At 44.1% G+C, this 26,337-nt stretch overlaps 2 protein-coding genes across 2 annotated transcripts; one reads left to right on the top strand and one right to left on the bottom strand.

Annotated features, from left to right (window-relative positions):
* Nucleotides 1-17,639: 17,639 nt before the first annotated feature.
* LOC147456437 (uncharacterized) lies at nt 17,640-19,007 on the bottom strand. The gene has a single exon (XM_086515477.1). The coding sequence runs from the start codon at nt 18,876-18,878 to the stop codon at nt 18,021-18,023; it is 858 nt and encodes a 285-aa protein (XP_086371603.1). The 5' UTR covers nt 18,879-19,007; the 3' UTR covers nt 17,640-18,020.
* Nucleotides 19,008-20,255: 1,248 nt separating this feature from the next.
* LOC147456436 (uncharacterized) lies at nt 20,256-21,638 on the top strand. Its single transcript, XM_086515476.1, has one exon. The coding sequence runs from the start codon at nt 20,373-20,375 to the stop codon at nt 21,183-21,185; it is 813 nt and encodes a 270-aa protein (XP_086371602.1). The 5' UTR covers nt 20,256-20,372; the 3' UTR covers nt 21,186-21,638.
* Nucleotides 21,639-26,337: the final 4,699 nt, after the last annotated feature.

Here is a 26,337-nt window from a genome sequence, read left to right as displayed (position 1 = left end):
TTGGCATCAGTGGCCAAAAACTGCTTCATAATAGAAGCTCTTAAAGCTTTCCATGTTCGTGGAGCTTCACCGTTGGCTCGTAGGCTAGACCACCATTGTCTGGCAGACTTTTGAAAGTGCATGGCTACATGGCGTAGCTTAGAGGACTTCGTGAATCCCTCATCTCCAAACGCCGCATCGAATTGTTGGATAAAGGCCAAGACTTTGTCCGTGGCACCAAAGGTACCATCATAGGTAAGGAAAGAGATGCTCTTCCCTCCCTCTTTCAATTTCTTCAGCTTGGACGACCTCTTCCATGCGGCATAGGATTTCCTATGGCCTCTTCTTTTTTATGGTTCAAAAGTTGCACCATCACCTTCTTCAGAAGGTGAAGAATTTGAAGAAGGTGGAGAAGAGGGTGACCTCTTTCTTGCCTTTTTCTTGTCCTGATCTTTGTCGTCTTCACCATAGCTTTCATAAGAGGAAGAGGATGAAGAAGATGGAGAAGAGGGTGTCCTCTTTCTCGCCTTTTTCTTCTCTTGCTTTTTATCATCCCTCTTTGAATTATGGTGTGGAGAAGAGTGTGATGGTCTTCTCCGCTTTGGTGGTGATGGAGAGCGTTTAGCCCGCCGTCTTCGTGGAGCCATCTCCGCCGAGGTGGCGGGAGACTCGCTTCTTTCTCGTTCCTTCGGTGGAGGCTCTTGAGTTCTCCTTTGGGAAGGAGATGCATCATCAAGAAGTAAATTTGAGCCCTTCATATGGATTCTCTTCTTCTTCCCGAATCAGAGAGAGACCTCTTTTGGTAGTCTCACAAGGAGGCTTCCTAGGTGTTCTCTCGTCATGGTGATTAGCTTGAAGAATCCCGTGAGCACGGAGCTGTCGTTGCACTTCACTTTGGAGAGATGGATTGCCCATGGCTTGTTGAAGCCTAGAAACAAGATAGTTAACAAGCATTGAAGCATCATTAGTAGCTTGCTCATGAGCAAATCAAAGTTATCAACATTAATTTCACTCTCTTTACTATTGTCAGCCATTCTAACAACTTTTAGGTGTACTTTGGCACTTCAAGCCCTAGTTGCTACTCCTCTTTACCCCTTTAGAAAAAGCACTCAAGCTACTGTACCCGCGGCAAGAATACCATTAATTGCAAGGAATAGAAGAGAGGGTCTTTCGACACCAAAACAGCACCGGCTCCTGTCAAGCTTCTAATAGCTCAATAGTGGTTAAGCAGTAGGCAAGCCCCGTAGGACTCCACTATTAAAACCATAGCTCTCGACGGTGATGCCCCGTTAACTGCACAAAGGCAGGCGCACTGCAAGGCTAAAAAATCCCTATTCTACTTACTCACAGGCAATTAATAATACCAACCATTTGTAGCTAACTTGAGGACCTCCCTCCTTGAGCAAGAAAAGAGAAACCTTGAGCTCTGATACCAATGTAACATTTAATGGCCTAATAACTTATGTGTAGTGGAAATTAGCATGAACATAGTGGGCATTTCATTAGAATAGATTCCTAATGAGAATTACCAGAGTGCTTGGGTGGAGAGAGCAACAAAAAGCATAACACCTAGTTAGATAGCATCAACAATACTTTCAAAAGAGAGAGAAATTAAGCTATTGACAACATGTGAGGACCGGATTTTCATGGAGCCGGTTCCCCCTCCAAAAGGCTTTGTATTATGGTTTCTCCCATCAATGTCTATACAATTCTTTGTGTTCCTTCAAGACTAGCTAGTGCAATGACGATGAAAGCTTCATGCACCAAGCAAAACACTTAACAAACACAACTTTAATTATCCCCGTTCTCAGACCCAAGACCTCACACACCTTCGAAGATGGTGAGAGCTAGCAGGGTATGAGAGTAGATTGAGAGGAAGAAGGAGTATCTTACGAGAAAGATGTACATCTCCTCACATAATCACTCATATTAGCATAGCTTTAGCTTAGTAATTAGCTTGGTAGAGGAGATGAGCATGCATTGAAGCTTGGCTCTTGGTTGGATTTGCATCCACCAACCAACAGTGTGTTGATGTAGGCTTCTATCTCACAAGCTTGGAGTAGGTGATGAGCTCTCCATTAAAGCTTGGGAAGAGATATTCTTCTTTGCTTCACACATAGACTGTGTGTGAGTGTGTGTGTGTGATAATGCCTTGCAAAAATCAGCCCCCTCTCTCTCTTGGGCGAGCCCTCTTACTAATTGCTCTTGCTGAAGCCTCATTGGCCCTCCCCAAGTCAAGCCAATTACAATTAAGCATCATAAGTGATAGCCTTCTGACATGTGTCCCCCTTTCCCCTTTTGTGAGAGCTTTAGGTAATTAAATAATTAAACTAAACTCTCATTGGACCCCTTTGCCTCCCGGCCAATAGGAATCAGGCAAGACATGGGGCTCCTGAATGCTCATTGGACCCCTTGGGAGACTGCCCAATAGTCTTCTAGGAGACTTAATTCTCATTGGTTTCTTTTATTAAATGTTTTTAAATTAATTAAACTAGATTTACTCTAGGTTAATTCTCATTGGTCCACTTCAAGGGTCATCCAATAGAAATGGGGCACACCTTGTGGGCATCTGGCCTAGGGAGCTGACATGTGTCCCTCATTCCCTTTGTGTAAAGGGAGCCTGTGTGTGTGTGTGTGGATTTCTCTCTCATCCCCTACCTTTAGGGCTCGTCCCCTCCCATGTAGGGATGTGCAAAGACTTTTAGGGCACACACAAAGCATCCAATTTTCCCTAGGGTTGACCTTTGGATACAACCTTTAAATTTTGGAACCTTAGCATTTTGGAAGTCTTAATGGGCTGAACCTTAGGGTCCTTTTAGCCCATTGTTGCACATGGCTCTTTTGTAGATGGCCCCCCCTTTGGATCCCTATTTTCCCTCCTTTGGATCCCTACTGTGGACGGTCTGCTAGCTTAACCAATATTCTAGCTTTTTCTCCCCTGGCACTTCCCCACATTAAATGATCAGTTTAATATGAGAAAATCATTTAGGAGAATTAGATATTGATTATTATGACAACAATGCTGAAAACAACGGACATCACCAATCATGGATGAACAACTGAAAGAATTCTCCAACTAGAGAAAGGAAGAGGAGGAAACTAAAGAGGCACTAACCACCTTCATTGAAGTACTACTACCATGCTATAGTGTCGTTAGTATTCAAGAGGTGAGCTCCCCATCTCGAGTTGCTTGTTCTAACCGCAAATTGAGAGCATCAGGTGGGAAGGCTATGAAGTTCCATCACTGTTGTCAACCAAATCATTATGTCAATGAGTGCCAACAAAGGAAGTGAAGAAGGAACGATCAGTTTTTCTTTTGAAAATTGCAGCACTCCCACAACAGTTAGATTTTTTGTAGCACCAAGTATTTTCTCTCTAATGGTCCGAGAGGAGTCCTCAACTACATCAACCACAAAGTCTAAACCAAAAAGCCTAAAGCATTTGGTGGATGCAAGTGGGTCTACGCTCTCTCTAGGCTTGGAGAGTTCAAATGAAGTTTGACCACCCAAGCGTCGTTGCCGCATGCAGAATGGAAAGCCGATTGAGGTAGACTTTTCTCACCCAGTCTGTTTTGAACCAAATGTAAGGATTGTATGGACTTATACAAGAGGTAGAGGCATGTGGAGGATTTTACGGACTTCTACAAGAGGTAGAGGCATGTGTTGAAGGTGTCACTTGGTCAACACCTGAGGTACGCAACTCTAAGTAATCAATTCCCTACACCGGACATGGATAATAACAATAGGCCATAAGTCTTTCCTTTCCGCTTCTTGCAACACATGCATGTAAACATGTATATTGATAGGAAGATATTCCACTAGCAAAAGATTGTTTTTCTATTTGGAACCGAGATACTTGATCATGAAATCCTTAGATCCCCACGTCCCATCATCTTGCCTCCCATGGATAACCACCACTCTTTTGATGTAAGCATCTTTATTTTGTTCTAGCTTTGTGATCCAGTTTTATCCAGTTTTAATCTATCCACCCAACCCTATAAAAAGCCGCTATGAGCCGCTAATGTCATAAATAAAAAAATAAATAAAAAAGTTTGTAATTTCCTGAGTTACTACCATGGCAAGTGTTTCTCTCCCCACATTCATTGGAAAAAAAGGAGAAGACATCACCACCCACTTTCTGGATGATTTCGACATCACTTGTGTGGTTTCCAACAAGGATGACAATGCAATACGGCTACGAATTTTTCCTCTACTGATGAAAGTAGAGGCCAAGTCTTGGTACGATGCTTTTTCCCAAGCTACCAAAAATGCATGGGATGTAATACGTGGTGCCTTTGTGAAGAGGTTTGGTGGAGGCACAACCTCAAAAAAGGTTATGGCAGCTGCTGACAGAATTAAAGCAGGGGGTCTTCTAGAGTATGCCACTACTCACCTATGGTCGACACTTAAGGAGAAGGTGAAGGGGAGGTTCCCTGCAATGTATGAGTTGGCAGTGGAAGTAGCCCACCTTAAAGACAAGAATCTGCACATGCAAGCAAGAGTCAACGAGTCAGAGGAATCGAACTCAGTCCGACCAACCCCAGTGACTGCAACATCCGTGCATAGAGCCCAACCACAGGAGGCAATAGAAGAGCAGCAAGACCTGCTGAGTCGCATCACTATCCAGCTCGAGAGTTTATCCGTGCATCTGGTGCAGCAAGGGCATGCGACTGTGAGAAATCCAGAGCAAGCAAGAGGACAACAAAGGCAAAACCAAGAGTACCACTGCTATAATTGCGGGGAAGACGGCCATGATATATATTACTACCCACATCCAAGAAGGCAGAACTTCAATAGAGAAAGAAGGAAAAATCAGATCTCTCCACCAAGGGCGAGACCACCACCACCCAGGCAACCAATCCCACTTGGTCAAATCCCACCACCAGCCGTGCAACCACAACTAGCCCCACCAGTTCAATTCCTACAGCCATCGATGCAACCACCACCACAATCACCACTTACACTCATCCTACACTCACCACCAATTGGTACCCGCACACCAAGTGTCATTGGTCTTGCAAAAGAGGTCAAGATGAAGATAATAGAAGAAGGATCAAGCGAGAAGTTTGTTCAAAGGATTGAAGCAGTGGAACAAAAGATTAAAGAATCAAATGATGCTACCCCAATGAGGGAGGTAAGTCAAGAAAATTGTGTTACAAATGCTAGTACATCTCTAACCTTGGATAAATTAGACAACAAAGCGATCAATTGCCAGCATTGGGTAGTAAGGGTAAGAAGGTGTAAAGTGTTGATCAGGCCTTGTGAGAGTAAGAGGAATGCAAAGAGCATGGAAGATACAAGAGAAGAGGAAAACCAGCCTGCTAGCAAGGCTTTGCAGAATATGGACAACATATCAAGCAAAGGGGAGGGCTGTGAAAATAGAAGCCTGTGCACTAGCATGGACCAAGAACAATGTAGCAAGCTGAAGGAATCTTGCATCAAGGAAGTTTCACCAGAGGACCATAATGAAGAGGTAAGCATGACTGAAGGTTTGGATTTGGATATTGCTCCAAGGGCTTGGCAGTCTAGCAAGATTTTATTGCGTAGTGTCATAGACTTAGAGATGGGTAATGCCTCTAGTCTACTGAAAGGTGCTATAAACTTGGAGATTGGTAATGTCTCTAGTTTATATAAGGATGTTCAGAGTAAGTTTGATGATCAACATGTTGCCAACCTTTTAAGGATGTTCTAAACTCCTCCACAACACAACATTGTGTTTGCATGGGATGCATCAGACCTATGGTTATGGTTAACTGCTAGAATATATAGAGGTAAGATCAATATGGATATAAGATTTAAGGAGCCATGGATAGACGAAAGGATGATAGGGTACAAGAATGAAGGCCTCATTCCCAATTTGGTGCAATTTTTTACAAATAGTGCATCCTCTCTCTGGAGAGAGGTAAGTGGATCACGCTTGTATTTAAGCCGCAAGGTATGTGGTTTACTATCAACATCAGAAAAGCCACTAGACATGTTTGAGCACATCCAAGCGAAGCATGATATGCTTGCAAGTTTTCCCAGTCGTGGCAGTAAGCAAGATTTTGAAGACAACAGGAGCTCACCACACCAACAAGGCAGCCATGTATGGTGGATTCTTGGCACACTCTTGGGAGTCATAATTTCAGTTCTGTCTTTGCAGAAGCCAAGATGCTCATTTCTCCTCTCGCTACTGGTGGTTACAAATTTGGTCCCATTTAGCATGCAAATTTTATTGTTTGGACACTACAGATAATGATTCTATTCCTCACTTGGGATCCAGGAGAACACTGGCAAAAAGTTCCCGGAAGCCATGGGCTTCCCATTTAATCAACCCACACTATTTCAAGGAAGAGGCTATCACTCGGACCTATTGCAGATTCATGAATATTCCAAAAATCTCACCAATGGCCAAATGGAATGGCTAGCTCAGAAGGCAACTCGATATTGGCTCCTACAAATCAGCTGGAAAAGAATCAAAGTCAGGGCCAGAGACATGAATGCCTCTAGCCAAAAGGGGAGGGCTAATGATAGCCGATTTTCAAAAATCAAGGAAAAACAAGAAAAAAAAAATATTTCCTCTACCCGAAGCCTTGGCGACACCGTCAGAGGGCTCGGCAATGCCCTGGTCGACCTCACGGCCCTAGCTTTTACTAGCATGGCCTCGTCACATGGCCCCCCTCACTTGGCCAGCCTTATCACCCTCATGGCCTTGCTCGTCAACCCCATTCTACAAATTAAAACTTCACACACATACACCCTGCCAACTCACCCTCACCCTATCTCTCATCACCCACTCTCTCAGCATCCATCTCGACGGCTAATGACAGTCGGTTTCTAAAACGGCGATCGCAAGAATCAACCCCAAGAAGGGGAGAGCACATTACCAATGAAAAATGATAAAAAAATAGTTTTTTTTAATATTTACCACCCCTCTAGGCTTAACCACTGGCAGGATGCCACCAATTTGGCCACATCTCTCCATTATCGCCAAAAGACAGAGCCTTCTCTCTCTCTCTCTCTCATGCTCGGCTCCGCCAACTCTCTCTTCTCACACTTATCGTACTTCTGCATCGCCTGGCCCAATGGGCGCATAAAACCACACTAACACTGTCTATATTCCATGGGCGGGCCGCCATGCATGGACAACAGTTCTCTCTCTCTTGCATTATTTAAACGCACACACTTTTGCTTTTTATTTAATCCTCTCTCTCTTACCTCCTTGCCTGTCTTTCTTCCATTGGCGGGCCGCCATACCTCACCCCTCCCTCTTCCTTCTCGTCCACACTCCCTCTACCTCACTCTCCCCTACCTCTCTCTCCCTCTTGTTTTCTTCCCACTGGTGGGGTGCCGTTCTCTCTCACTTCCTCACTATCTCTCTCTCTCACTATCCCTCCCACCATCAGTTTGTTCACTCTCTCCCTCTAAGTAAGCGGCCCCGCGGGCATAGAATATAATAAAACTCTCCCTCTTTCTCTTAATTCACCCCCACATACCCTCTTTCTCTTTCCCCCCCTCTCACTCACACACACTCTCTCTCTCTCTCTTTCCCCCGGTGTAGGAACCCGCCATGCATAATAATATTCTCTCTCTCTCTCTCTCTCTCTCTCTCTCTCTCTCTCTCTCTCTCTCTCTCTCTCTCTCTCTCTCTCTCTCTCTCTCTCTCTCTCTCTCTCTCTCTCTCTACAACCACACACACACACCCTTACTCTTTCACGCACACACCCCTCACCCCTTCAGTCTCTCCCTGGCCCGTTGCTCATCTCAACCCCCCATCCCGTTGACCTTACCTCCCCCTTCCCTCCCTCTCTATCAGCCATGAGCTGGCCCGAGCTCTCTCTCTCTCTCTCTCTCTCTCTCTCTCTCTCTCTCTCTCTCTCTCTCTCTCTCTCTCTCTCTCTCTCTCTCTCTCGGTTCAAGCCCACGCGGGTGCAAATCATAGGACCACCTTTTTTTTCTCCCTCTTATTCACACCACACACCCTCACACACTCCCCTCCCCTTGCGAGCACCATCTCACTCTCTCTCTCTCTCTCTCTCTCTCTCTCTCTCTCTCTCTCTCTCTCTCACTCTCGCTCTCGGCCCGAAGATTCGCAGCAAAATAGGAGTGCTCTCTCTCTCTCTCTCTCTCTCTAACTCTACATACACACACACCACACACACTTACGCACCCTCTCTCAGACCCTCGCCATTCCACCTCACCCACACACTCACGCCATCGCCCATTGTCGTCCTCCCTCTCTCTGCGTCGCAGGAAACCGAGAATAAAACTATATATAAATAAATATATATATATAACTTATACTCCGTCGTTCCCATGCACGCACTTTCTCACTTACACACTCACACACACCCGCTCGACACGGCACACACAACTCAAGCCATACACATACACATTCGGCACGTATTTATGCACTCACATATATACACACACATCTACACACACTCACATACATACACAAGTACACGGCATGCGCACCCACACAATCAAACAATACGCACGCACTAAAAAAATAAACAAAAAAAACACACGAAGGACATTGACGTCATCAACAAAAAGAAAGGAGAGGCCAAGTCGTGCGCGGCCGACACCAAAACAAGAAAAGACGTCGTAGGCATGCCCCGGCCAACCCCGAAAATGATGAATGCGCTACATTGTCGCACCAGCTAGGCCGTCGCTCACCGGCATCACATCCACGATGCCCTCTTCAGTAAAATCCGTAGGCTATCATTTTTCCGAGTTTTAAACCAAACCTTGTAAAAAATCCCAATTTGTAAATTCTCATCTCTCTCTAGGTGATGGTCACTAAAGCCCACCTAGAGGTTTCCTTTATAATATTTCCCAAGACAAAGCAAGGGTCAACCATCCAAACCCCACCGCCTTGCTTTCTCTCCCCTCATTAGCACCCCTAATCTAATCATATTACCCTAACCTAAAGCAGTCAGCACCTATAAAAAGACACTTAGAGGTCACTATCAAGGGAGGGGGGGGGGGGGGGGTTGTGCAATTTAATCAGACGTCAGTACTTGGTAGTATTTTGGTGGGAGGGATTGGCAACATTTGCATCATGAGAGAGAGGACTTAGTGTAGCAGCTTTCTTTGGGAACTTGCACTATGTAAAGAAGCTATGTCTATACCTCGACTCCAATGATCGACACACATACACTCATGTTAGCAAGGTCTCCGTGTCTGTGAATCATCTCTAGAGAACGCACTAGTAGGCTCACTATCTCTCCCTCTATCTCGCTATCACCATGATGGCCACCTCGTCGGAAATAAGGTTGCTGTAAATATTGCAAGAAAATAGTTCTCCCTCACACCCCGATGGTTTTCATCACCTGTCATATTCTCTCTCTCTCTCTCTCTCTCTCTCTCTCTCTCTCTCTCTCTCTCTCTCTCAGTGCTCTCGGTGTGTAGAGTCTGTGATATTTCCAATCACCGTTTTTAGGTTTGAATTGCTAGGTTTTATCCACAAGGACAAATGTTTGGGTGTTGTAAAACACAAATGGCATACATCAAACCTACAAAGATTTCCTTGGCTTGCCTTAGTCTCTCTTTCTCTATCTCAATCTCATCTCTCTAGTACATTCAAGCTAAACAAATTCAGTTTGTCCACATGTATGAACAAATCTTGGGGCCTCGTAAGACACTAAACTTACAAAGTTGGGGCCTCATAAGACACTAAACCTACAAAGTTGTCTTGCCCCCCCAACTCTCTCTCTCTCTCTCTCTCTCTCTCTCTCTCTCTCCCCCCTTGTCTCAATCTCTCAATTCTTGTGTTTTGTCCACACGCTTGGTTTCCTCTCTCTCTCTCTCTCTCTGTCTCTGATGCTCTGATTCTCTCTCCCTCAAACCTTAAGTTTTGCTCAAATGGTCACAACTTTAGTCAGCCTTCTCCTAACTCACTAAAATTGATAGAGTTTAGTTCTGCCTCCCCCTCCAACCTTTAGTTTTGTCCACTTGGTCATATCTTTAGAGCATGCATCTCCTCTCTCTCTCTCTCTCTCTCTCTCTCTCTCTCTCTCTCTCTCTCTCTCTCTCTCTCTCTCTCTCTCTCTCTCTATTGCTCTGATTCTCTCTCCCTCAATCTTTGAGTTTTGCTCATGTGGTCACAAACTTAGTCAACCTTATCCTAGCTCACTAGAAATGATGGAGCTTAGTTATCTCTCCCCCTCCAACCTTTAATTTTGTTCACTTGGTCATATCTTTAGAGTATGCATCTCCTCCCTCCCTCTCTCTCTCTGTCTCTCTCTCTCTCTCTGAGTGTGTGTGTGTGTGTGTGTGTGTTGCTCTGATTCCCTCTCCCTCAATCTTTGAGTTTTGCTCACATGGTCACAACTTTAGTGGTCCTTCTTCTAGCTCACTAAAGTTCATGGAGTTTAGTTCTCCCTCCCCCTCCAACCTTTAGCTTTGCCCACTTGGTCATATCTTTAGTGTATGCATCTCCTCTCTCCCTCTCTCTCTCTCTCTCTCTCTCTCTCTCTCTCTCTCTCTCTATATATATATATATATATATATATATATATATATATATATATATATATATATATATATATGTGTGTGTGTGTGTGTGTGTTTTGCTCTGATTCTCTCTCCCTCAATCTTTGAATTTTGCTCACATGGTCACAACTTTACTTGGCCTTCTCCTAGCTCACTAAAAAAGATGGAGTTTAGTTCTCCCTAACCCTCCATCCCTTAGTCTTGTCCACTTGGTCATACCTTTAGAGTATGCATCTCTCTCTCTCTCTCTCTCTCTCTCTCTCTCTCTCTCTCTCTCTCTCTCTCTCTCTCTCTCTCTCTCTCTCTCTCTCAAGAAGTATCTTTTTGATGCATTGGTGACACCGGTTCTTCTTTATGGAGCTGAAGTGTGGGGCGGGAGCATCTCAAAGTCTACTTGAAAAGAGTTTGAGAATGTCCAAAAGCGTTTTCTTACAAACTTTCTCCAAGTTAAGACACAAACACCATATATGCTCCTACTTCTTGAGTCGGGATCTCTTCCAATTGAGGTTATGGGCATGGAAAGGGTTGTGGAGTACATGATAAAGATGCGTCAAAACCCCTCACATCGACTTCCTACAATTGCATGGGAAGCAAGCAAAAAAGTTCAAAAGACGCATAAAAGCAAGATCTTGAGCACGGGATGGATGCAAGACATAAAGAAGTGGTTTGGGAGATGGGATGCATTACACTTGCTACATGATGCTTCAATTGACTCTCAAGTGAATGAAGCTTTTCTACAACGCCAATGTATTACGGCTTGGGAGAAATCTGGTGGGTCACGCTTCATACATTACACCACCTATATTGCCCCCAACTACAAAACCATGTTCTTCGCTGAGAGAGGAAACCGTACTCACACTTACATGCTTGATCCTATTCCCTTGTCCGCGATACGCACTATCGCAGCAATTCGGCTTAGCTCCCATTTCCTTCGATGCAAGATAGGGCGTTGGGGCAATGGAGAAGAGTCAAATCGATTGTGCACATTATGCTCACTGCAAGTTCGAGAGTCTGAGTACCACACACTACTAGAGTGCTTAGCTTTTGATCACATCCGAACTTGCTTCTCTCACATTTTCAGCCATAACTTAGACCTACACATTTTCCTCTCCCAGCCAAAGTGTGGGCTCTCCATTGCGACTCTCATCACTACAATTTTGGAGCATCGAGAGTCACTCATCAGCCATACACATACTACATCACATGTAACTTTGGTCCCATAGGTCATATTTGACCTCCGAGGATGATAATAAAATCTATCTAAAATCTATCTATCTCTCTCTCTCTCTCTCTCTCTCTCTCTCTCTCTCTCTCTCTCTCTCTCTCTCTCTCTCTCTCTCTCTCTCTCTCTCTCTCTCTGTGTGTGTGTGTGTGTGTGTGTGTGTGTGTGTGTGTGTGTGTGTGTGTGTGTGTGTGCGGTTCATCCTCTCCAACTTCCGCCTGGGTAAGGAGCCGCTTGTGGGAAGGAAGCCAATGCACTGTGCCCCATCCAAATGCACAACCCCTACCCGCCAGCCATTCCCTTCATTGCTGTTGCAACTCTTGGCCTCCTTGTGTGCCTACGCTGGTCGGCCTCTTACTTTGCGACTGTCGGTCTCCTACTCTCTAGCCTCAATATGGCGGTGAGATTCCTTATCCCCAATCTCCAGCACTGACCTGATTGGTGGGCGGCTGCCTGCTGGACTCAAAGTGATTCACAGATTGACCCCAAAGTGAGCCTCAAGCTCTAACATCATCTCCAAGTCACACCATAAGAAGCCACAAACACATGAGCATGGCTACTAGGGCTTTGTCTAACAACAAACTCACCTTCGTAGGGGTTGTGGCAATGCCCTCAAAGCTAGACATCACCACCCACCTCCAAAGTGAAGTTGAAAGGCTCTGCAAGGAGAACAATGAACTGAAATAGAGAATCGCAGTCATCGAGCTTCGGCTCACCACAATGGAGAAAGACAAGAAGGAAGAGATAGAGAAGATGGAAGCCAAGCTCAACAAAAGAAAGGTAGATGTAGAAACCACCCTCACAAAGGCTGTCAAGAATCAAGTGCAAGAGGTCATCTCTAACAAAGTTGAAGCCACGCTATGAGAACGACAAAGACAAGAGAATATTGCCCTCAATGTTTGCATTAGCATGCTTCCAAGATATTGGAAAGGGGAGGGGACCTCAAGTTCCTCGAGTCCCTTACTCACATCCAAACGACAACCCACATGATACAATGAGATCTAACAACAATTAGCTCTCTTACACACAAGCATCACACCAACCATGTAATCCTTACTTTCAAGACCAAGGTGGATTGAATCAAACTCCTTAAGAAATTTAGTCTTTTTAAGGACATTAAAAATTGGTTTGCAGAAGACCTTACACCCGTCCAACTCAAACAAAATAAGGTAGAATTACAAAATATGCGAGAAGCGCGCATGACAGGAAAATTTGTAGTTTACCAAGGAGGTAAAGCCATTATCCAAGAGTTTCGAACTTTCAAACCAACTTCCCCCTTACTCACCCCTCTTTAGGTTTTCATATTTTCTTCTCTCACACCTCGTTGGACCGTCAGTCCTTAACTGAGATGTATCTGACATTCTCAAACCCTTTGTAATGTTTTACTTTCGGTCCCATAGGTCATATATGACCTCCGTCGACGATAATTCAATATCTCTCTCTCTCTCTCTCTCTCTCTCTCTCTCTCTCTCTCTCTATGTTGCTCTGATTCTCTCTCCGTCAAATCTTTGAGTTTTGCTCACATGGTCACAACTTTAGTCTCCCTTCTCCTAGCTCAATAAAAATGATGAGTTTAGTTCCCCCTCCCCCTCCAACCTTTAGTTTTGTCCACTTGGTCATATCTTTAGTGTATGCATCTCCTCTCTCTCTCTCTCTCTCTCTCTCTCTCTCTCTCTCTCTCTCTCTATGTTGCTCTCATTCTCTCTCCTCAATCTTTGAGTTTTGCTCATGATCACATGGTCACAACTTTAGTCAGCCTTCTCCTAGCTCACTAAAAATGATGGAGTTTAGTTCTCCCTCCCCCTTCAACCTTTAGTTTTGTCCACTTGGTCATATCTTTAGAGTATGCATCTTTTCTCTCTCTCTCTCTCTCTCTCTCTCTCTCTCTCTCTCTCTCTCTCTCTCTCTCTCTCTCTCTCTCTCTCTCTCTGATTCTCTCTCCCTCAATCTTTGATTTTTGCTCACATGGTCACAACTGTATTTTCCTTCTCCTAGCTCACTAGAAATGATGTAGTTTAGTTCTCCCTCCCCCTCCAACCTTTAGTTGCCTTCTCCTAGCTCTTCTTGGATGAATTAATTTGGTCATCCCTCTATCTACCTATTTCTCCCTCCTTCTTGCTATACCTCTCTTCTAGCTATCTCCCACTCCATCTCTCCATCTCTCTCTCTCTCTCTCTCTCTCTCTCTCTCTCTCTCTCTCTCTCTCTCTCCCCCTTTGTTCCTCCCTTACTCCATGTCTTAGGTTTGTTCACTTGGTCAATGCTTTAGTCATGTTGTTTCTCCTAGCTCTCCCTAAATGATTGAAATTGGTCCTCTATCTCCTTCTCTCTCTCTCTCTCTCTCTCTCTCTCTCTCTCTCTCTCTCTCTCTCTCTCTCTCCCTTCCTCTATCGCTCTCTCTCTCTCTCTCTCTTTTTGTTTGTCTCTATTCCCCCTCCCTACCTCTCTCTCTCTCTCTCCTCCTTGTTAATGGCTTCCGCATTTTTCCACTACCACACTCTAGTGTGAACAAGGAATTCAAAGCTAAGACACACATCTCCAAAAAATTTGAAACTTTTGATTTCCCAAGTCTCAATTCTACTTGTTAATCTCTCTACCGCTATGTCCCCTTTTTATCTCTCTCATATAGCTCTCTTTGAGCCAGGAACATTGTTTGTGTTATGTAGGTCCTGAGGGTGCAACTTCTTTGGAGGTCACCCATTCGAGTACTATTCCTATGCATATTGATTAACTATTGCAGCCCACAAATTTATCTAGCCATCTAGACCCCAAAACCTTAAGGTGTTAGGGACCTTTGTTCTAGCCAATTTATACAAGCCTCATAGCAAGGCACTGCTTAGTTATCACAAGTTGGGACCCTTACAATGGTCCTTTTAAGCCCAACTTGCAACTTAGATTCCCTAAGCATCAACCTGTTCCATTGTTTCTAGGGTCAAAAACTGACATCACCATCAACATGTCCTTATTCCATGGACTCAACGGTTGGGCTCTCAACCATGGCTCTAATACTAGTTGTAGGTCTAAGGGTCACAACTTCCCGGAAGATCATCCATCCGAGTAGTATTCTTGATCCTATTTAATTATCTACGATGTTCCACAAATGGATCATCAAAACGTTAAGGTGTTAAGGACCTCCAATCTAGCCATTTTTATCCAAGTTTCATAACTAGGCACCACTTAGTCATCACAAGTTGAGCTTATCTCAACATATTATTTTGCTTCATGGATCCCAATCACTCACTCACTCTCTCTCTCTCTCTCTCTCTCTCTCTCTCTCTCACACACACACACAAACAAGTTGTTGCATTGTCAAGCAAATGTTTTTAATTAATTTCAAAAATCTAGAGTCTTTAAATTCAAGTAGTGGTTCAAACAAGTCGTGTCCATTTTGCAATGCAAACACAAAGACAATGATAAAAAGTTGAAGCGGGCTTGTCTTTTAACATGTAAAACTTTTTCCACATGGCCAAAAATTAGAGGCTTTACATGCTATGAGAATGTCTATTGCCCCCTATTTCTCTCCCCTCCGTTCTGCCTCCCTCCCCCTCCTCTCTCTCTCTCTCTCTCTCTCTCTCTCTCTCTCTCACTCAAGCACACACACACACACACACACACACACACACACACATACACAAATAGAGTCCTCTTCGAAGAGATAAGTTTTGGCCTCGTGGTCTAATCTAGAGGCTTCCTAGGACAAACATTAAATTTGAATGAAATATGCTTTTTTCAAGTTTTGTATTAGGATGCTTAAAAATTGGTCAAAACTTAAATTCATACTGACAAGTTTGAGACATGTTCACTTTGTTGTGAAAGATTGGGATGATCAATGACTTTAGACAAACTTAAAGTTACATTCACAAGTTTTGCCCTTGCGGCCCATAAGATAACCTAACATAAATATGCCCATCAAATACGATTCTTGTCAAGTTAACAACAAATAAATTTTAGTTTTGAGATCTCAAGTTTCCCTATACCACCCTTGTCAAATTGCTTGAAAAGTAAGCACAAAAGTTCTAGATTGCAAGCTTTACTCACATGGCTAATTTTAAATGCTTTCTAGCAAAAGACTCAGACCCATCAATGCAGCTCTATGGTGGTACTAATTGTGTGAGCCCACCAATGACAAAAGACTCGGACCCATCAATGCAGCTCTATGGTGATACTAATTTTGTGAGCACACCAATGAAGGTATTTTTGTGAGAACAACAATGAAGATAGGTGTAATTTGTACCTTGTCTCCCCACCCCACCTCCCGTATTCACCTCAATCCCCCCCCGCCGCCCAATTGTTTGCATTGCCCTCCGCTAAGAAAGTTGACAACCTTGTTTCTTAAGTCCCAGGTCTTTCCCCTACAATAAAATGCAAAGGCTTTTTAGGATAAGCATTTCATTCAAATGAGGTGCACATTTGGTCATAGTAAAAGGTCTTGCATACCTTGAAGGCTATAGATTTCCATAGTGATCAGTAAACCAATGGCTCAATGATAGAATGCTCAAGTTATAAGTGAACAGATTGATGTTGTATTCCTTTTAGTTTGATGATGTGCATATTTGGGATTGACAACACAGTATCTAGGACAATATTGTATCTAGGAGTCTTATGAGTATCTTCAATACATTCTCTATTCCTTGCCTCTCTCTATCCCCTCTCTATCTATGCTAGATAGAGCAATGAAGGGCCCTATTATAATTACAACATAGTGAAGCCATTGGTAGAATCAATGTAGTTTGCCACGTTTGAAAATGTTATGCATCTTTTGCCAACAACCAAACCTTCTATGTGCAAGTCAAATAGATTGGCCATGAAGAAATTGAGCTTCTACAACCCAAGCTGTTGATCGAGCATTTTATACCCTACACACATATTTCATATTGCCTTTCTCATGCATTTCATAACGTTAATACTAATTACTTCTTGGCATGAGAAAGTTGACATGAGAAGTGATGAAAAGATTAGTATAGGTACATGAATATCAAAGCATGCAAAGGAAATTCATACAATGAGTAATATCTATGGTATCATTGTCATAATTCTGCCACCTCAACATGTAAGTTACTACAATATGCTGTGTATACATAGATTATATTTAACTTTATGCCTACCATGCCATTCCAAAAGAATTTTTTGTGTCTTAAATTCAACTATAGAAACCATGATGTCTTTAGTAAGTATTTATCAAAGGTTGCCTTAATGCTTTGTTCTCTACTTAAGTGTTCTGGTGATTCATTACTAGTATATGGAAAATATTTTGTTCTAATTATAGTATATGCATTGATGACTCTAATTATAGATTTGTAATGCATATTGAAAGTTATTAATTTACAAGTCATGGTCTAAAATTAAGTATTACGTATATCTTGTGTCCATGTACATGATAACAATCATAGATGTCTCTAAATAGTGTAATAACTTGAAAAGATCAACTTCAAAGTAGACAATTCATGGTAGCAGTAAATGTTCTTTATTGAAGTACAAAAAGTGCATCCCATATACACTTATAGAGACTTGTTTTGGTTTTCAATAGTGGACGCACCTTTTGTTAGATTTGAGTAAAAACTAGCAAACCCTATCAATGGTTTTGAAGACCGTCATATTTGAAGCAATAATTAAATAGATCAGTAAAGAACATATACATGTGATGCACACATGTATAGCAAAAAGAAAGAAGTCTTTAATGTGGATTTCTAAAAGGCATTCTCTTGGTGTTTCTGAACGCCACCTATGCTATGCGAAAAAATCTACTCATTGTGTTGTCTTGCAAAAGTGTAACTTGGCTTTTAGAATTATGTGCAAGTGAGCCAATGTTTGAAATCAAACAATTGATACATATAGTAAGTCTTCTTTAGGTGACCCCAAGTTTGCGGAGAATACAATAATGGGTCTTTCAGAAGGGAAAGTGATAAAAAATCTTAAAATAGTCTCACACTAGATTGTACATCTTGATATGCATCCTATCTCAATCTTTTTATCTTTTTATGTCAATTGAGCAGTTTGAGATATAGTTTTCTAGTCATAGGCTTTAAATGTTATGAGTAAATTTGTTAGTGTGATATTGTAGTGGGCCTAACCAAGGAGAAGGTTTTATGTGTATACATGAACTCTTATTGCAATGTATCATGATATGTGAGAGCTCAAGATGTTATTTGGCTTTTAAAATATTACATTATTGAATAGGTCCACTCCTTTTCAACACTCCGTGTTTGTAATAGTGGACTTTTATGTATAGACATGATCATCACACTTACAAAACTTATGTTTTCATGGTCAAAACTTCACCACAATTCAAAAGTGAGAATTGAGAGATTCCCAAACTCTCTGAAAAGGTGTTTGGGGCCCTTACTACTGGCTCACAGAGCTGGCTTTCTTGTTTTGGACACCATCTTGGATGATAGTGATCCAAGATGAGCTAGGCAAAGATTTCGAATGGGCCCCATGAGGGTTAGTTTTCTCTGAGGACGGAATCTTGAGCTTCTTGATTCGTTCAGCGAGAGACTGGCGGCCAGGGGACGGCGTGGTGGCTGTGGACGATGACGACGAGACCGACCCATTATCGGCCGGCACAGGTACCTCTAAAGGTAGCCCAGAGAACCGGCCACTGCCCGTGATTCTGGTGGCAGGCGGTGGCTCCTGAATATCAGGAGCAGTATTGCAGTCCTGGGTTTCGGGAATGCTTTCCAGCAGTTTGAGAACTCGGCTGGAGGTGGAGCTGACGGGGCTCAAGGGGGGCGTTTGGATGATCTTCTCGGGGGCAGAGGGAGGCTCCACTGTGAGAAGGGATGGGCGGTTGGCGGTAAGAGGCAGGAGGGTGACCGATAAATCTGTGTCGGTAGGCACAGTCTTGACCACGGGGATCAGGAAGCGTTCCACGAGCCGGCGGTGGCTGAGGTGTGCCGGACGCACGGCAAGGACCAGACAGTGGTCGGGATGGCCGGACATGGGGAGGCGCAAGAGGGAGGTTGCCGTGGTTGGCGCCGTTGCTGACCTGGACAAATGCGTACCCGCCAACTCGAGTGGCACGTGGATCACTAACGTGGCCTCCTCCACCCAGACCGCCACGCCGCCCCTGGCCAGCCTCTTGACGTGGCCCTGCAGCCACTTGTAGCGGTTGGCCCTAACCATCACCTCCTCCCCGCATTCCCACGACGCCTTACTGCCCTTCTTGCTGCTGCTGGTTGCTTTTTGCTTCTTGGTCGCCATTCCTGCTTCCCTGCATTATCTTCAAGAGGCGCAGCCTCGACTCTTCGCCTTAAAAGATCTCTCCTGCACATAATGGTACTCTCATGTAAAACTCCTTGACACGACTCCCTCATCTTCACGCCAGCGAGCATTTTCTCCATCATCACGTCTGTCTCAGAATCGCAAACGACATGGTTGTAAACGAAACGTCGTTGTCTATTTCACACTGGACAGCAAAAACAAGGCTCTGCTGATATAATGGCGGACGCTCATTCGCTGCACAAAAAGTAGCAGCTGGCCACCGAGGCTTTACTTACTCGGCCAACTTTCGTTGAGCTTGACCATTGTCAAAAAGGTGGCAGTCCACCACTTGACTACACACACTTCGTTGATGAAAGTGTCCCAATTTTTAATTAATTTTTGAATCCCACTGTAACACTCTAAGATAGCCCACCATCCTAAGAAAAAGTGGGCAAGTGCCCAAGTCTGAGTGATAGGGGCCTTACTAGACATTAAAGGGTAATCCACATCATTCCTGGTGAGTAGGGGGTACCCAGCTGTAAAAAATCATAAAAATGGTGCCATTAGTTTGAAACGAAAAAGGGAAGGGTGTATGATGTGAGGAAACGGAAGATGAAGGGGTAGGCCATGTGGAAATAGGGGACTCTGTTGCCCTTTTCATTTCTCTCTTTCTCTTTGTCTCTCTCTCAACTCTCTTTTTCTGTGCGAGGCAAAGCAGCAACCCCTCAAGCCGTTGGTCTATTTGCATGCGGCAAGGCCTAGCTGCTTAGAGACGGTCACATCTCTCTCTCTCTCTCTCTCTCTCTCTCTCTCTCTCTCTCACACACACACACACACACACACACACACACACAGATGCACACGTGTGCGCTCTGTTGTTGCAGGCCAGCTTGCATGCGCGTGCACGCGCGCGTGTGTGTGTGTGTTAGAAGGACATGGGCATGGCCCTTAGGCTCATGCGAGATTAGAGACTCGACATGGATGGCTTGCAGGGCAGCCATATTGCAGGATCGATGGCATGAGAGTCCTTGTGGACAACTAGCTCATGGATTGAGGAGAAGTTGAGAGAGTAATAGGGGGTTTAATTTTTTTGTATGCCAATAGATAGCAATATGTAAGGACCCTCAATTCCTTTTTAATGGTCGCGCTCTCTCTCTCTCTCTCTCTCTCTCTCTCTCTCTCTATATATATATATATATATATATATGTATATGTATATGTATATATGTATATGTATATGTATATATATATATATATATTGTGGTGTGTGTGTCTATTAGCTGTGTCCGACCACCTAGTGTGGGAGGACACTTGGTCCACTATCTTGGCATGTACTAATTGGTTGGCAATATAAGGAGCTGCCCGACTCTCTTGTAGGCAGACTCAGTTTGGGCCTAATCCCGATGTACACCACATTGGTGGAGGGGGTGGGAAAGGGTTAGTTCAAAAACCCTTTCTTGGTTTTCTTGGGAAGCCAAAGATGGCGATCTTCTCATGGGATACAGGGTAGCCAGAGCTTTATGCTGCGATTACCACTCTCTCATCTCTCTCTCCGCCTATGTTACCGTTATGCTTACCTCTCGCTTCACACGCGTGGTGGCCATAGTTGCTACCTTCGAGGAGGTGAGTGCAATGAAGACAAAAATGGAAAACGAGCAGACGCTACCGGGCAGGCTACAGAGAGCTGTGGAGGAGGCACACCAAGTGCACACAAGGAAGAAGCTGGGGAGAGCGCGCATAGAAGGAGATGGGTCCGAGCTGCTGCTGAAGGCGAGTGACATCAAGGTGCAGGTCAGGGACCTGGACGCCTCCAAGGCTAGTGGCGCAAGCGGGAGGATGGCCGAATGCGGCCCTAGATTGCCCTTCGTACACACCTGCACCTCCATCACGCATGCCCTGTGCAAGAAGCTGAAGCATCTATTTGAGGAGTCACACTATGCTCATTTTCTAGTGTTACGCTACACTCAGGTGTTCGTGCTTGCTTGCCTTTCTTCTTTCATCAAGAAAGGTATGAGAACGCAACAATGGGTGCTCCCACAATCAAGGCCGGTGCATTCGTCCTCTGCTGATTCATGGCAGTTACACCAATGTGAAGCAACCCTCCATGCTCCTGCTACGGTAATTATACCACTTGCTCAAAGCTTCTTGATTTTCAGGCACTCAATTTGGCCCTGGCTTGGATTGTCAATGTTCGGCAGTTGGATCTGGTTAATTTGCAGAACAGTCAAGCTTGCAAATCATTCCAGCTGGCGTTCCTTTTATGTTTTTTTAAGCACCTCTCACTTAACAATAGTTCATCTTCAATAAAGCACCTAATGCAACACATCAAACCCCTTTTAGAGAATAATGGATGTCGCCAAATATATTGTATTGTGTCCTTGCCACTATGACACATGTCCTAGCCGTTCCTCGTATAGCCATTAGCATAGAGATAGCGACCTCATGCTTTGCCTACATCAAGATGTATGTCCTCAGCCATTTAAGTCCACTCAGTCCCTAGTTGTCGTTAAGCCGTTGTACGACCTTCCCCCCATATGAGGCGTTGGAAGAGTCAAGTCATGTCGATTTCAGTCCAAAATCTTGTAAAAAGATGTGCATCTTTTTCTCCCTAAGGGGGGAGGTGTGGTGTGTGTGTCCATTAGCTGTGTTCGACCACCTAGTGTGGGAGGACACTTGGTCCACTATCTTGGCATGTACTAATTGGTTGGCAATATAAGGAGCTGCCCGACTCTCTTGTAGGCAGACTCAGTTTGGGCCTAATCCCGTTGTACACCACATTCCAATGTGGAATACGCTTAAACAGGAGCTCTTGTACAGAGACAATTAACTGTAACTTCTTCTGCCCTCTATTCCCATGCTCTGCTTCCTAAATATTGGGTTACATCGACTGCCAAGATTGGGTGTCTTGGAAGATCCAGTCTTGGTTTGTTATCACAACCGATTGTTCATCCGTCGGAGATGCTTACAACCTGGCCACATGGTGATTCCACACCTCCTCCCTAGAACGAAGAGATGACGAGTGTGCATGATTCTAGCTAAGGGGGCTTGAATGGTAGGGTTTCATCCTTACAACATGGGCAGTACTGAATGAATTCTTTTCTAGATGTTGTAGTCGATATGTATTAGTGCAGATTCGTTGTAGAACCTTGTAGGGACCAACCCAACAATGAAGCAAGGATTCACTTAAACCTGGGCGGTGGATTGGATAGTAGAGTAACACTAGTGATCCATCCGGATATTCCACAGCTTGGCGGCCTTCATCATACTGTTTTTTCTGTCTACTTTGAGCTTGATGTAGATTATTGATGAGTGCTTGTCGAAGGAGAGGTTGGTGTTGTTGCATGTACAACAGCCAATCTGTTGCATCGGCTTTAGTTGGCTTGACTTGAATTGTATGGAGGTAAGGAGGAAGTCGCGGATCACGACCATACAATGCACGGAAGGGGCTTACCTTGGTGGATGCTTGGACTGATGTATTGTATGCATGTATGGCAAATGGTAGCACCTCATCCCAATTGTGGTGTAAGGGGTCTACAAAAGATGCTATGACCTGTTTGATGGTGCGATTAAGTCGCTCTGTCAACCCATTTGTTTGTGGGTGATATGGAGATGTGAACAACTGTTGGATTCCCAAATCCTGGGTGAGAACATGCAAGACTTCACTTTTAAACTGAGTACCTTGATCTGAGAGAAGTTGCAGCGGGCATCCATGATTGAAAATCACCTTTTGTAGTAAAGCCGCGGCGATAGTAGAAGCGGTAGCATCTGGAATAGCAAGAGCTTCACACCACCTAGTTAGGTATTGTGCAATGACTAACATGTAGCGATTACCTGAGTTGGATGTAGGAAATGGGCCTATCAAATCCCAGCCAACCAATTCCAATGGCTCATTTACGACAATGGGAGACAAGTGTCCCACCTGTTGTGTGGGAGATTTGATGCTTTGACAAATTTCACATTGTTGTAAGAACTGTGAGACTGATTGTCTCATTTTGGGCCAATAATAGTGTAACATGAGTTTCTATAGTACCTTATGAAAACCCAGATGGCCGCACAGAGGGTGTGAATGGTAGAACTACAGATAGGTGAGTTGCAGAGCTGTGGGTACTACAACCCGGGGTTGTCGATTAGCTATAGGGGCTGTGTAGAAAACCACATTGTCAATGAGAATGAAACGACGTTGTTGAGCCGTTGGAAAAGGAGACCATATCTGGCTGATGAGCTCATTAATGTGAGGATCTTGCTGTTGGAAAATGGCCATCTGGTCCATTCGAAATGGTAAGTCTGTGGGTTAGGGAGTAAATTGAGTGGCTTGGCATTCAGCTCTGGACAATCCATCTGCAATGAAATTTGTAGCACCTTTGCAATAAGTAATGGTAAAGTGGTATTCGTGTAAAGCAAGAACCCAGCGCAATAGGCGACCAGGAGGGTGCTGTTTTTGAATGAGCGAGATTAGAGGCCGATGATCAGTCTCCACTTGAACATTTCCACCATGTAAGTATGGATTTAATTTTGCAAAAGACCAAACAATTGCAAGTAACTCCTTTTCGATCGTAGAATAATTCAATTCAACAGGAGTCAATGAGCGACTAATGAAAGATATTGGGAGCTAGCGATTAGCATCATCCTGCTGGAGGAGAACTGCTCCAAGGCCCCTATTTGAGGCGTCAGTTTGTAATCTATACAGCCGTTGAAAATTTGGATGAGCTCAAAGTGCAGCTTCCTGGATAACCTGTTTGAGCTTAGTGAAACTATCCTGGCAAGCTGAATTCCAAGTGTATTTTGCGTCTTTCTTCAAGAGTTGGCGGAGAGGGTAGGTTATGGCAGCTAGGTTAGGAATGAATCCAAGTGAAAAATTTGCCACACCGAGAAAACTTTGCAGGTTTTTGACATTAGATGGAGGAGGGTAATTCTGAATGGCAAGAACTTTGGAGGGGTCCATCTGGATGCCCTTAGAAGAGATCACAAACCCAAGAAATTTGAGTTTTGTGGCACCCCACTTACATTTTCGAAATTGCAGCTGAAGGTTGAATCTAGCTATCCGTGTGAGAACTTTCTCGAGAACCTGTATGTGTTGTTCCCAACTTGTTGTATGGATGAGAATGTCATCTAGATAAACTATAACCACCCCTTCACAAATGAGGTCGTAAAAAATGTGATTTGCTACACGCTGAAATGAACTTCCAGCATCTGAGAGACCAAACGGCATTCTGGTAAACTGAAACAGCCCGAGGGGAGTTCTGAAGGCAGTTTTGTGGGCATCAGAGGGATCTATGGGTATTTGCCAATACCCTGAAGCGAGATCAAGAGAAGTGAAGTATTTTGACTTGCCTAATTGATCAAGGAGGTCATCTATGCGAGGTAATGGGTACAAGTCATGGATGGTTACCAAGTTGAGGGGACGGAAACTTCCGTCATCTTTTCTGACAAGGTGAGGTTTGACACCCAATCATTGCAGGAAGGTTGAATGACCCCTTTTTTAAGCATGTTTTGTACTGCTTCATTTATTCTTTGGGGCGACCTGCGTCTAGAAGCCATTCATACAGGATGGCATCGCCTGTTCGAATAGAGTGACAGACCGGCAGATTGATTTGTGACGTAGTGGTGCGTGTTCGAAACAATGTGGGAAATTTGGTGAGTATAGAGTGAACGTCATGCAAACGGTGCTCTTTCTCCACAACTACACACTGTGCCTGAACAAAATTCGGCCCTTCAAGAGAACTTATGAAAGGAATTGGTAACGTGTTTGGTAATACTAAATGATGTGTATCAAACTGCAAACGTGCTCTATGTTTGACAAACCAGTCACACCCAATAGTCAAAGCAAAAAGCTGGCGGGGCAAAACATAAAAAGTATGACTAAACTGCTTGTGTGCAACATGAAAACTACAGTGTACTACTGTGTTAGAGTGATACAACTGATTATTATCTCCAAAAAGAACAGAAACTGGTGGTGCCTGGCTAGTGGAAAGACCTAGTTGTTGAACTAGTGAATGACTAATAGAAGAAATGGAACTTCCTGAATCAAGTAGTGCTTCTTGAAGTGTGTTTTCGAGCTGGACCAGCGTTGAACACACTATGCGTTCGGAAGATGAGGCAGCCTGACAATGCAGGGGATTCCCTTCCACCAACCACCCGCTCATATGTTTTCAGGAAAAGTAGCAAGCGTTGCGGCATCATTGATCTGAATTTGTGCATTTTGATGCTGCCGAGTCGATTGAAGTCTCCTGCAATGTCTCCTAACATGCCCATAATTGTTGCAATAAAAAAAATTTGGGCGCCCTTGTGAATCGCGAGCTGGGAGTGACCTGCGTGTGTTGAGTTGAGAGTTCTGGACATCTATGTCCAGAGGTGTGGGAAAGGCATATGTACTTTGAGTAGGTGTTGGGGATTGTGAAACAAGAATAGTTTGCTGATCATGTTGGATTGTATCTTCTATACGTTGTGCAATCTGGATGGCAGACTGGAATGTCGTGGGTCCTTGATCACGTACCCTTCGAGATATGTCATGTCGAAGCCGAGGCCACAGGAAGAAAAGCTTCATCTCCTCGGACATGGTAGGATCCGCGCGTAGGAGGAGTTGGTTCATCTTGACAGCAAATTGCGCAACGGGCTCCTGTTGTTGTTGCTTGAGGGTTTGCAGTTGTTGTAAAGCCGTCTGTATGACATTCTGACGAGCGAAGTTCTGAATTAATTGGGTCTTCAGAGTTGCCCCATTCTCTTTGACTGAATCATCCTGTTGGACAAACCATGTTGCAGCCACCCCCTCAAACAGTGTGCGGGTCTCTCTGGTTTTCCTTGTGCCAGACCACCCATGATAGCTAGCTACATTATCATAATGGTCGAGCCAGGTGAGTACATCTTCAGTCGGAAGACCAGAGAATGACTTAGGTCGAATTTTGCTATCTGTGTTGTATTTTTGTGTAGCGTGAGTAGAGAGGTAACTCACCAAGGTCTGATTTGTGTGATTTACCTGCACTAAAATGTTTGACATGGCTTGAAACATCTGTTCTAGTGAGATGTGGTGTGCGAACTTAGGGTGCATTGATGCATCCTCGTATTGAGGGGAAGCAAGCCTAAGGTGAGGAGAGAGAGGACAGCTCATATTCGGAGCAAGATAGGAAATCTAGAGACCGGTATGTCTGCTGCAGGAAAGTAGGCGAGAGAGATTCAGCAGTGCGGGATTGTGCTTAAAGAAACATAAAAGGAACGCCAGCTGGAATGATTTGTAAGCTTGACTGTTCTGCAAATTAACCAGATCCAAATGCCGAACATTGACAATCCAACCCAACCCAAATTGAGTCTGCCTACAAGAGAGTCGGGCAGCTCCTTATATTGCCAACCAATTAGTACATGCGAAGATAGTGGACCAAGTGTCCTCCCACACTAGGTGGTCGGACACAGCTAATGGACACACACACCACAATATGTATATATATATATATATATATATATATGC

This window comes from Adiantum capillus-veneris, chromosome 6, assembly GCF_014529385.1.
Source record: "Adiantum capillus-veneris isolate H3 chromosome 6, ASM1452938v2, whole genome shotgun sequence".
Taxonomy (NCBI): Eukaryota; Viridiplantae; Streptophyta; class Polypodiopsida; order Polypodiales; family Pteridaceae; genus Adiantum; species Adiantum capillus-veneris.
The sequence above is the reverse complement of the archived record's forward strand: the minus strand, read 5'-3'. Positions and strand labels throughout refer to the sequence as shown.